Source organism: Mustelus asterias, chromosome 9 (assembly GCF_964213995.1).
Source record: "Mustelus asterias chromosome 9, sMusAst1.hap1.1, whole genome shotgun sequence".
NCBI classification, from domain to species: Eukaryota; Metazoa; Chordata; class Chondrichthyes; order Carcharhiniformes; family Triakidae; genus Mustelus; species Mustelus asterias.
Genome location: NC_135809.1, coordinates 97,604,236 through 97,617,837, shown reverse-complemented (window position 1 = coordinate 97,617,837; position 13,602 = coordinate 97,604,236). Strand labels below are relative to the sequence as shown.

The window sequence follows — 13,602 nt, the reverse complement described above, 5'->3', positions numbered from 1 at the left end:
AGGCATGCCGTGTATGCATGTGCTATGTCTAAGAATTTAAGTATCAGTTTTTTTTGGAGAGTCAGACCCATGGTCCACATACATCTGTGCACATTCACAACATTTCATCCTCATATCACTATTTCTTTGGCTATTCTGGGCTCTCACTGAGTAATGTAAGCTTTTGACAACTGAGTGACTATTTCAGCTTTTAATATCCCTAACATGTGCCTCTTGTTATCTGAAAATAAAATCCCCAACTTTTATTCCTAAATAAAATAAGTTGGAATCCATAGAGAAAGTTTACACAAAATATTTTTGAACATGTAGAATTTTCAAATTGAGGATTCTAGCCTTAATATAAATTACCCTCTAGTTTTTTCCTCTCCTCCCCTACAAGTGTTCACTTGTGTAGGCATTCAGTTCCCCAATTGTCAGCAGCACCCAGCACAGTTCAACGTTCATTGATACATTTACACCCCTCATACGTGAACCTTTATAGTTAGTGTTGGTTGGTTAGTCGACCATGGACAGAAGCACAGCTGAACCCTTTCTATCCTCACCTGAGATAGAATCCCGACAGTGCAGAAGGAGGCCACTCAGTGCATTGAGTTCTCACCGACCCTCCAACAGATCATCCCACCCAAGCCCTATCCCTGTAGCCCCACGTATTTGACCTGCTAATCCCCCTAATCAACACATCTTGGGACACTAAGGGACAATTTTAGCATGGCCAACCCACCTAAAATGCACATTTTGGACTGTGGGAGGAAACCAGAGCACCCAGAGAAAACTCGCGCAGACACAGGGAGAATGTGCAAACTTCACACAGACAGTTACTCAAGGCTGGAATTAAACCTGGGTCCCTGGTGCTGTCCCATATGGACTTTCTGTCAGGATGTTGATCAGGTGCATGAACTTTTGGTGAATTTTCTTTCCCTTTAGCTCAGGGGCGCTGAGGTAAATTATGCTGCTTTCACTGTTGAATTGGCTGAATGAGCATCAATAGATCAGGGATTGAACCTTGTTTTTTTAAGTGTCTTATTTTCCTTTCAGACTTAAACTGTTATACAATCATGCAAAGGATACATACAAGTGGAGCAAAACTTTCTAATTTTTTGATTAAGTGTCAGAACTCAGATGGGAAAAGCAAGGTGTAGCCCACCAGCTCCTCTGCTGGATTTTTCCACCATATCTTTTAACATTTGGTCTAAATAATCAAGGAGGCGGGACCCATCACGTCATGATGGTGGGGTGGGCTCCTGGCAACAACCTCAGCTCTTGACATACATATGGGGCCACCCAATGTAAAAAATATAATAATAGAATAAAATAACCCATTATCACCATGGAACCTCCCCCCCCCCACTTCCTAGAAACCCCACTCCCACAAAGCCCCTCCTCCCCCATGGAAACCCCCCCTTCACTTTCAGCGGCACCAGAGAATTTCAGTTGTAACTGAGGATGGAGATTTTCAGCGTATGTTTCTTCAGTCTTCAAAAAGTTGTGCAGGGATTCTGCACAAAATTTTAAAAGATATATTTCAGTGCCTTGTGGCACTCCCCTTTCATCATATATAGCACAGTCGAGGCCTTTCGACCCATCCTGTCTGTACTAGCTTCTTTGACGAGCAATCCAGTTTATTCTATTCCCCACAAGTTTTGCATACCCCTGCAAGTATTCATCAAATTCCCTTCTGAAGGCTGATATTGGTAGAGCATTCCAAATCCTACCCAGTTGTTATGTAAAAAAGTTTTATCTCATGTCACCTCAGCTTCTTTTGTCAATCACCTTAAATCTATGTCCTTTGTGTATTGACCTCGATTTAAGGTGATTAGCAAAATAACCAGAGGCAACTTGAGGAAAAGCTTTCAAATTGGACTTTCACACAATTTTAATCTCAGTGGTGCCATCCCTTGAATCAGTTAAGATTGCCCTTGACATTGCAGTGTGTTGTTCTACACCTGAAAACTCAAATATTCCACAAGGAGTTAGACTAAAAGAACTGTAGAACATTGACTTTTCAGAATTTAATTTGCGGGTTTGCCCAACATTTATACTGGGATTTCTATATTGTGGGGAATACTTTCTGGATCAACAAAGAAGGAATGTGTCAGCGCTAGATTTAGTACTGAGGATTTATGTATGGCATATATATGATAAAAAGATTAGGGAATGTCTGCGAAACCCCTTTCATCACCTTACTGATGATCAAGAGGAAACTGATAGGGTGGTAACTGTCCCATTTGGATTTGTCCTGCCTTTTGAGTATAGGACATACCTGGGCAATTTCTATATTTCTGGGTAGATGCCTGCACTGTAACTGTACTTAACCAGCTTGGTTAGGAATGCGTCAAGTTCCAGAGCACAAGTCTTCATTACTATTGCCAGAATATTGTCAGAACCTATAGCCTTTGAAGTATCAAGTTCCTTCAGCTGCTTCTTAATATCAGTAAATTGAATTAACTAAAGACTGGCATCTGTGATGCTAGGGACCTCTGAAAGAAGCTGAAATGGGTCATTCACTCAGCACTTCTGGCTGAAGATTGTTACAAATGCTTCAACCTAACCTTTTGTGCTGGGCTCCCCCTTCACTGAGGATGAGAATATTTGTGGAGCCTCCTCCTCCAGTGAGTTGTTTAATTGTCCATCACCATTCACGCATAAATGGATGTGGCAGGACTGTAGAGCTTCATTCTGATCCGTTGGTTATGGGATCGCTTAGTTCTGTCTATACACTGTTTGGCACGCAGGTAGTCCTCTCAGTTGTGGCTTCACCAGGTTGATACCTCTTATTTTTGATATGTCTGGTGCTACTCTGCACTCGTCATTGAAGAGGGTTGATCCCCTGGCTTGGTGGTAATGGTAAAGTGGGGGGTATGCTGGACCATGAGGTTACAGATTGTTTGAGTACAATTCTGTTGCTGCTGATGGCCCACAGCACCTCATGGATGCCCAGTCTTGGGTTGTTGGTTCTGTTCAAAATCTATCCCATTTGGCACGGTGGTGGTGCCACTCAACACAATAGATGGTATTCTCAATGTGAACATGCGATTTTGTCCCCATAAAGACTGCAGTGGTCACTCCTATCGGCACAGTCATGGACAGATGTATCTGTGGCAAGCAGATTGGTGAGGATGAGGTTCAGTATGTTTTTCCCTCTTGTTGGTTTCCTCACCATCTGCCTCAGTGCCAGTCTAGCAGCAATGCCCTTCAGGACTTGGCTAGCTGAGTCAGTAGTGCTGCTACCAAGTCATTCTTGGTAATGGACATTGAAATCCCCATCCAAAGTACATTCTGTGCCCTTGACACCCTCAGTGCTTCCTCCAAATAGTTTTCAACATGGAGGATTATTGATCCATCAGCTGAGGGGAAGTGATGGTGACGATACATGGTAGCAGGAGGTTTCATTGCTCATGTTTGACCTGATGCTCTGAGACTTCATGCCATGCGACTACATCTAGGATATTGTCAGGAGCCATAACTTTTGCTGTATCCAGTGTGTCTAGCCATTTCTCAATATCACGTGGATGAATTCAAAAAGCTGAAATCTGGCATCTGTGATGCTGAAGACCTCAGGAAGTGCGGATGTGAATCATTGACTTGGCACTTATGGCTGAAGATGAAGTGTACAGTTTTAGTTAAGAAGTTGGTTAAAGGAGAGTACACAGAATAGTGGTTAATGGATGTTTTGGACTGGAAGAATAGAAAAATGGTGTCCCTTGGGCTTCACTGTTCTCAATATTTCCAAATAATTTGGGTATAAATGTATAATGCAGATGTGATACTTAAAGAGTACTGAAATAATCTTTTTCTTAAGCGTGGAAGGCTGTGTACCTCGTTGTCCACTCAATATGGTGTTTGATGAAGATACACAAAGATGTGTTTATCCAGAGGACTGTAAGTAGCCATTTTATTTGTGTTTTCCTATAGAGAAATAGAATCAAAATATGCTAAAAAAAATCTTACAAAATTAAAGTACTAAAAATGTTGGAAATCTGAAACAAAATAAAAGAGAATGCTGGAATAACACAGGATGGTCAGTCAGTGAAAGCAGACAACTTTACATTTTCAGGCACAGTCCTGAAAAATATTTGTATCCAAATTGCTTGTTCTCCCCACAGATTCTTATAGTTCCATTATACATTCTCAGATTTTATATAAGATTATTAGCTTGCAACTTTGGAGTGAAATCAAGTTTTGACAGATCAATTAGAAATCACCTGCCTGCAGGTGTTATGGTCTAATGTGAAGTGAGTTTGGCCAACCTTAATCTGCTTCCTAAAAGATAGGCTTAGGCTCACAGCTCAAAACTATCTTAATTTTTTTCTCCGAATCAGGAACTTTACACATAAAATGTAAACATATGACACTGATGCTGTGTAGCTGAGGCACGTCAGTTTGAGGTTTAGCAGCAAGAGAAGTTTATTTCATTGTCAACCAAGCTGCTCTTGAGATTCTAATAATTGAAATTAGCAGTCTGTGCTTGAAATGGCCAAGTACCACATTCCCCTGTAAAGACTCTCTAAGTGAGCTACTCTCAATGAGCACAAAAATGTTACAAAGGTACAAGCATATGGATACAAAGCTAAATATAGTTGGGTGATACATATGGTTATCAGTGTATTAATTAACATTTCAGACAATACAATTAAACTAACACCACTGTTCATAAAAGCAGTAAAGATAATTGTTAGAGTAGATAATATATTAATACCTCATTTACAAACGGAGGAAGAAAATACATCCAATAATTACCTTTCTTTAAAATATATGGCAATGCAGACTGGAAAGTTTGAGGTTTAACTCCTGACTTGTGTTGAAACAGCTGATACCAGTAGGTTGCCGCAAGATGTGCTACAATTAGCCATAGGGCTTTGTGGGAACTATTGAGAAATTTAGCTAGCAGTCTCATTTCATCAATTTCTAGTAATAGCTACAGGGAACTTTGTATATCTGGCAAGGACAATAATAGAGATGGTATTCCCCCAGAAGCACATAGCTTGCAGGCACATGCCATCTAGACTGGCTTGTGGATAATAGTCATGTGGGTGAGGTATAGAAGGACTCCTGTCTCCCAACATATATGCATTCCTGCAGAAGAATTGGAGGAGGGGAGGGAAGAATAGAAAATTGGCTACAGACATATTAGTGTATAACAGAACAACATACATGTACACCTAAAGATTTTGGTTTGTCAATATGCAAAGAACCGAAAATCTATCACTTGTAAACTTGATTTATCTTACGTGCAGAACAGCACTCAAATCGCAGCTTAAAATATCTGTCCAATTTGTCAGCTGGAAACATATTGAACTATTAATACAACGTGTAGCATTTGAGAGTGAATTTGTTAGCACAAGTGAATCCTGAAACCAGAATCAGAACGCAAAGGGCAATCTGCACAAATTTATTCTCAGTGCAAAGTCCAATGACTTTAGATAGATGCAAATGTTGGAATGTTAATCCATGCAAAGAGGTGCATTAATGCAATATTTTATTGACAATTATAAGCAATAGCCCATCTTTCATTTGGCAAATTGCAGGTATACAGAATACATTTTAACAAGTGTAATTTACCCAAAGGAAGCAAATACAAAGGTTTACTCATTTATCAATAAAGCACCCAATAGCTATTTTAGAATAATGGAATTATATTAGGGAAGCAATGTTTTGTTAAGTTTCTGGTTTTATTTCTACCTTTTGGTGAAAACACAAACATTTTTTGTATTTCTGGGCATTTACCTGACAATTTACATATTGAATGTAAAATGTGCATAAACTCTGTTTTCTAAGGCAAAAAATGAGTGAAACTTCATAGCAAGTTTAAGTTTTCCACCAGAAGATACAATACAATGAGGTGGAGTTGAATGGGGATTAGAGCCTCCAGTGGCTTGCACATCACTCTCCATCCTCCCTGGGTCTTGGGTTGAAACCTTGCCTCATCCACTGAGGTGGAAATGTCCCGTTCTCTCTAGAGTTTCCAAGTTGGATTAATTGCTATTGTCTCTACTGTGTTAACAAAAGATTACTCTGTTCTATACTTTTGCTATTGAAACTCAAGCCCATCTCATAATAACAGAATGTGTTACATCAAAATGAAACTTCAACAAAACCAGAAGGAAAATGACGGGTCGAACTGTAATCAGAACCTTTGATAGGAAGAATCAATTTGTTGGTTGTTGGAGGGTTTACTGCAAAACCCAAACTAAAATATGCTCTATATATCCAAGTTTCATTGTTTCCATATTGTTGAAGTAGTAACATTCAGGAACTAATCCATGTTTACTTTTTCTTTAGGCACTAGGCAAGCAGTGCCTAAGCCCACAAGCTCACCAGCATCACCTGGAATATCGACTTCCCCAGCCTTTAATGCTTCAGCCAAATCACTAACTTCTAGCACAACACCTGCCTTAAGCCAGTACAGAACTTCACCGGTAACAACAACTAGTGCAAAGACCACTACTTCTATTCCAATGGTAGAAACCCCTTTAGCGACCCATCTATCGACAAGCACTTCTCCACTTCCATCACTGACAAGAACAACCACTTTTGGACAAAAGATAACATCCGCAACACCACCTAGCACAGAACAAACTTTGGTATCAAATTTCACAAAAAGCAGTACATCACCTTCTGCATTGGTAGTCTCTTCAGCAAGAGGAGTAACCACCACAGCAACATCTCTGCCTGATTGGTTAACATTAGCAAAAACCACAAGTACAATTGAATTATCAACAGATTCTCGTTTCCTGTCCACTTCAGTTGAAATAAAGCCTATCACCACTACAACAACGTCTTCAACAACTACTACAGGAATATTGTCAACAGGACCTGAAATTGTATCAAAATGGCTAACTACAAATAAGACAATTTCTTCTAAAACGGAACCACTACCAGGAAAGACTTTCTCTTCCACAACTATAGCACATCCATCAGTAGGAACAAAGTCAATGACACAAAAAACATCTGTATTTCCAACTTCAAAAGTAACCACATTGTATCCAATTTCAAAAGAAATAGAATCAACTATGCTTCCTACCTTCATCAGGACAACCACAAAAACTACAAGTTCTAGTCATCCAGGCTCTACAGTGTCTCCCTTCTCTGCTGGAACAGTGTCCTTGACAACTGAAAAGACCAAATCACCAATGCCAGCACTTTCAACAGGTGTCTTAAAAATATCAGCATCGACAGAGGGAACACTGCATCCATCAACTGTAAAACTTACAACAACCTCTTCGCCAATATTAGTTCCAATGTCAGAAAGAAGTGAAACTACCATACAACCCATTTCAACAGAAAGGACTACAACTTATCCGTTGAGCTCAAGAACACTATCAACAACAATTCCACCCATGACCTATCCAGCTTTAACTACATTATATACAGCCTCAAAAGAAGCTACCCCGACATCAGCTGCTGAAGTTTCTTTAACATCATCTGCTACAATGTATGCAGAAACACCTGTCAAAACATCAGCGCCTGCAATATATCCATTTCCAACTAAAACAATCACATCATTTTCTGTACACTCATATCCATCATTATCTACAAAAGCACCAGAAACAAGTTCAACTATACAAATATTCAAAACTGTTTCAACTCCACAGAGCACAGTAATGACCTCCAGTTCAACAACAGAACCATATGTAACAAGTAAATCAACTTCTCTACAATCAACTACTATGCACAAATCTACTTTCAGTACTTCCACAGCTGCTCAAAGCACAACACTATTGGAAACTTCATCTGTTGAAACAAGTAGATTGTCAACCACATCAATTCCAACTTCCATAAAAATGTCCTCCATTTCTATTTCAACGCCCAGAACAATCACTGCATTTAAACCAACTCAACTTGGGACTACTACAGTTTCACCTACATTGTTTATAACAAATAAAACCTCAGTATCACCCCAAACAACAATAGTTTCAGAGATCACATCCAAAATAACTGCCGTTCCACATGTAAGAAATGCAACCACGTCTGTTACATCACTTTTAGCAACATCAACCACAACAACTTCCATACGCAGCACCACTGAAAAGGTAACATCCACATTGGTTGAAGTAGATGCAACTAGACCTACAGTTCTGTCTACAGCACCATTAACAACAGAAGTATCAACAGCTCCAGTGAATGAAACATCTGTTATAGGATTACTTATTACAACATCAAAAGGAGTTACTAGTCTAACTACAGCACCTGTTACTCCTACAACAACTTCTATTGGAACTGAAGGTGTTACAGGAAAAACAGTGTCACCTCAGCAGCTCACAAGCATCACAAAACACGTATCTATGAGTTTGAATGGAACTGCTTCCACTGAAAGAAAAGAAACCTCAGTCAAATCACTCTCTTCAACAGCACAACCTTCAGTTACCACTACCTCAGAATCGCTTTCATACACACTACATACTTTACCCAATGTCACCTCATCTACAATTATTCCTCCTCATACTTCAGAATCTGTAGAAGGCCCAACAGTATTCTCAGCAACTGCTTATACAACAGCTTTGACTATCCCACCAACGAGTCGATGTGTGGTAAGTAAAAGATCAGAAAATTGGTAATATTCACCAAATAACTAGTCAACTGTAAGTTACATCCTATACAGTATGCTGTTTAGGCAATGCAAAAAAACTCTTGCCTTATTGCGCTTTTAGTTTGAGGGTGGTTTCAAAATCATCCCAAGGATAATCCCTGGTTTCACTTCTCTGCCACAAATGATCTTCCTATGTGCCCTGTCATTCTCATCTCCAACATATCCTCTCTATTTCTAAGGACTACCTATGTTCAACTCCATAATATTGCTCATTTTGACTCCCGCCATAGCCCATCTGCTGCTGAAATCTATCTGCATGCTTTGGTTACCTCCATACTCGACTATTCTAATGCATTTCTATGTGGCATTCTACTTCCCACATTCAATAAACTTGCGCTCATCCAGTCTCTGTAAACATAACATCATCCAAATCTTTACTATCCATAACTTTACTCATAGTAACTCCTCTTCTCCTATTACCTCTATGATCTATATTGGTTCCCACTTTGGCAATACCTAGATTTTAAAATCTTAATCCTTATTGTTCAAATCCCTCCATGGCCTCATCCCTCTCTAACTCTGTGAACTACTCTGTGTTTCTCCAATTCTGACCTCATAGAATTTCTTTCCTCTTTTCATTCTTTTTCCTTCTTCAAGTCATTCCTTAAAATCTACTTCCTTTGCCAAGCATTTGGTCACCTGTCCTCATATCTTATGTGTTTTGTTGTCAAATTTTGTCTGATACCACCTTTGGGACATTTTACTACATGATGGTGCTACATAAAATTTTTTGTACGTATGTTTTTGTCACCAAGACCGAGACCAATCACTCAGCTGTCTCTGTATGAGCCCTTCCTTCCACTCACTTAGCAAACTGAACTTTCCCCAAAGCTTCCCCCGCCACCCCCCACCCCCCCCCCCCCCCCCCCCTGCACCCCTTAGCAAGCTGAACTTTCCCCAAAGCTTTCCCCCCACCCCCCAACTGGCCTGCGCTGTTTCCCTGAACTCCCAATTTTCTCTGATTTGTCATGGTGCTAGTATGAAATCCAGTACTGGGGTAAGCAGACATTTTGTCCAATTGAATGTTACCTTCACACGCCCAAGTGAAAAATAGATTCCCTAGCCATCAAACCCATCCCACCTTCCCACCATTATGAAGCTAATAGAGGACTGTTTGCAATCCTGGCTATCTGATCCAAGCTTCCAACTTTATATCCTCGCTGTCAACCAAGACTTTCACCTCCATAGTATGGACTGTCTCAGCCTATCTGTTGCTGAAACCTACATGTAGGCTTTTGCTTCCTCCCGTCTCAAATACTCCTAAGCTCTCTGACTGACTTCCCATTCTCCACCATATGTTAACTTCAGCTGATCCAAAACTCTGCTGTCTATATACTACCTCTCATCACCCATCATGCCTATGCTTCTCAACCCAAATTGGCTCATCAGCAGCCAAAGATTGAAAATTTTAACCTTTTCTTTGAATTCCTCCATTACTTCATATCTCTCTCTCTTTCATGCTTTCTCTGCTCCTCCTCCTTAGGATGCTTCCTAAAACCTATCATGTTGACCAAGTCACCTGCCTTATTACGATACATTTCTCAATGTCAGATTTTGTGTGAACTCTCTTACGAATTCAGGAGTGTGATGAAACACTCTCCACTTGCCTGGATGAAAGCAGCATCAAAAACATTCAAGAAGCTTGACATGATCCAGGACAAAGCAAGCCTGGCGTCCCATCCACAAACATTCACTCCTTCTACCATCAACGAACAGTGGTAGCAGTGTGTCCCATTTACAAGATGCACTGCAGGAACTCACAAAGTATCCTTGAGTGAGACAGCATTTTCCAAAGCCATGACCACTACCATCTGGAAGGACAAAGGCAGAAGACATGGGAACACCACTTCCCGGAGGTTCCCCTCCCAGTCATTCACTATCCCAATTTGGAAATATATTGCTGTCCCTGTCACTGGGTCAAAATCCAAGAACCACCCCCCGCTAGACCATAAGGTTTCAAGAAGGCAGCTCACCACCATCTCCTCGAGGGCAATTAGGGATGGGCAATAAATGCTGGCCTAACCAGCGATGTCTACATCCTAGTAAACAAATAATAATAAAAAGTGCCTAAGGATATTGTTCCATGTTAAAAGCATTATATAAATCCATGTTGGAGTTTTGTTACCTTTGGTCATTAGTTATGCTTGTTGTTTTGTTGTAAGTAAATGTCATTTTTTCTAATGGAATTTTTATTTTGATATTCACCATTGCTTTTTCACAGGCATTATAGATGATAAAAGATAAAGATTCAGTCTTACTACCAATGTAAATCAATCTTTTTTTAAAAAAATGTTTCGCAGATTCCAATTTCCCAGGATCTAGATGAATGCATCAAACAAATATGTGTGGAAGGGCAAATTACCCAAATCAATAGATCACATCACTGTCCCCACATTGTGACTCCACCGAGCTGTGAGCTCTTCGGATTTGCTGTCCAGGTGAATGGTGACAAATGCTGTCCACAGTGGGAATGCCCATGTAAGACATACATCTGGCTTTGTTCAAATGCTTTGGTCTTAAAATGGTTAATGTTTTATACAATAGTATCCAAGCTGATTTTGGCGGTAGACTCAGTAATCAACACAGACCACAAAGCGAGTTCAGTGGATGAATTGTCTCTGCATTGGATAATTGTGAATGTACTGAAACACTCGAGAATTCACTAGCATTAGAGCCATGTCAATATTGCGAGACGTAAAATAGAGGAGAGATTTTGTGCCCATCTTCGCCGCAAACACAAACAGCAATGTGGGCGCAAAATCTTGAGACACCAAGAAAACGGGAATTCCGCCGGCAAGATCTTGTTTCCCGATTCTCAAGTCCTTTTGTTCCCATTCAGGAAGGTTGGGAACCTAATTTCAATACATTTGAATATAATTAGCGGGTTTTCTGTCATATCGTTCGCCCCACATTTGGAATTCCCCCTTCACCGACATGATGTCACATCAGTGAGATTTACAACTGCGTTTCAAAAGCAGGTGAAGGGAACCCATCGGGGGCGTGCATGTAAGTATTTCTCCTGGGGAGAGGGACATGTCTGGGCATTACCTTGGCACTGCCCCCCAACACAGCTCCTTAACACTGCACCCTGGCACAGGGTCCTGGAGTTAGGATTAGGGGGCAGTGCTGGAGAGCCTGGCCAGGGGGGGGGGATTCCCTCATGTGCGTAAAGGGGGGGAGGCCCTCCTTATGTGGTGTGGTGTCCCTCATGTCCATGGAGGGAGGTCTCCATGTGCATGGAGGGGATGGGTCGCCCATGTCCGTTGGGAGGGCACCCTCAATCGGAGTTGGCACTTCTCTGTCTCCCCAATCATTGGCCCCTTCTCCCCTGCCCACCGATCATTGGCCCCTTCTCCTCCTACCCCACCAGCATTGGCCCCTTCTGCCACCCCTCACCCCCCCCAGATCATCGGCAGCTTCCCACTTCTTGGCACAGATTGGCACTGCTAGGTTGGCATGATGCCAACCTAGCAGTGCCAACCTGTGCCAAGGGACAGTGCCGGGGGCATTGCCAGGCCATGTCCCTCTCCCCTAGGGACTATACTTACCCTGGGCAAACACTCACAACAGGTTCTCGTCTATGTGAACCTGTTGTAAATAGTGCCGGTGAGATGGCACATCAGTGCCCGCTGAATATCCGGTGAGGGGGGGTTAAATCCCAGAGAGAGAGATGGTAATGACATGCTAATGTATTAAAATTAGCTTTCTGCAGTCCACAGCATGTTTATATCGGCCTTCATCTGGGTTCTCAGTGTGGGTCAGAATAATCTTGCCAATCGTTCATAACTTGTTAGGAGGGAACAAATTTTATATCTAAATATAAAATTAATTTTTTTCGATACTTTGGTTCAACAGTACTAAACAGAATATTTGTGAATACCCAAGCTTCATGGGAAAAAGTTAAGGAGCAGTTTTACACTTTAATTTTTTCATTTGTAATATGAGATTATTACCAGTACAAACTTTTGCCTGGATACTTTATGCCAATTGAGCAGAAAGATTGAATTGCAAAAACAAAACCAATGCAGAAATAACCCATTTTTATTGTTGTAATGACTTGAAATCTAATTTAAATCATACAGACACAGTTTGGAATGATGTTTTAAAAAGTTTATATATTAGTGTCACAAGTAGGCTTACATTAATACTGCAGTGAAGTTACTGTGAAATCCCCCAGTCGACATACTACAGCACCTGTTTGAGTAGACTGAGGAGGAATTTAGCATGGCCAATCCACCTAACCAGCACATCTTTCAGATTGTGGGAGGGGACCGGAGCACCCGGGGGAAACCCACACAGACACGGCAAGAACGTGCAAACTCTGCAAGTGACTCAAGCTGGGAATTGAACTTGGGTCCCTGGTGCTGTGAGGCAGCAGTGCTAGCCACTGTGCCATCGTGCTGCCCCAATTCCAATTATTATTTCTTGAATCCCAACATGTGTTATATCCTGAAATGCATACAAAGTGGCAAAAAAAGGGAAAACAGAGGCAATAGGTTAAAATGTACCTTTGATTATTTAATCTCATAGAGAATAATTTTAATGTGCTAGTATATGCACTGTTCAGGTAAAATTAGCTTGTTGAGATGGCATGCTTAAACAAACTTAGGTTGTTATTGCTGGTGGGGTTCATGCCAAACAGGTTTTCACAATCAAATGACATAATTTGCAGTTTCACAAAACATTAAGTAATGTTTCAATATAATGTTACAGTAATACAAATAATGTATTCACCTTTAGAAACTATAATGGGGAGATCATTAAAATATGCACATCAGAGCAAAAACATTCACTTTGAGGCTTCATTTTGGAAAAATTACTGCCTTTTTTACCTTTTATGTTATGAACGTCAAAGAGAAGGCAATTGAATAACTATGTTTCCCTTCTAATTTTCTACATCATACCCTCAAAAAAATCCAGGATTGTAATGAAAACCTGGATTCTAAATTGCTCCATGCCTTTTGAAATAGAAAAAATATTTGGAAATGCACCAAATTACTTGGCAAAATGTAAAA

The 13,602-nt window shown here is 40.7% G+C and overlaps 1 protein-coding gene across 1 annotated transcript in view; it reads left to right on the top strand.

The window, feature by feature from the left end:
* otog (otogelin) overlaps positions 1-13,602 on the top strand; it is a 217,048-nt gene that overhangs the window by 143,349 nt on the left and 60,097 nt on the right. Inside the window, exons 33-36 of the mRNA XM_078221380.1 lie at positions 3,800-3,879; positions 6,280-8,532; positions 9,896-9,956; positions 10,890-11,065. Of these exons, the coding sequence (XP_078077506.1) occupies positions 3,800-3,879; positions 6,280-8,532; positions 9,896-9,956; positions 10,890-11,065 (2,570 nt within the window). The remainder of the gene's footprint in view (positions 1-3,799; positions 3,880-6,279; positions 8,533-9,895; positions 9,957-10,889; positions 11,066-13,602) is intronic.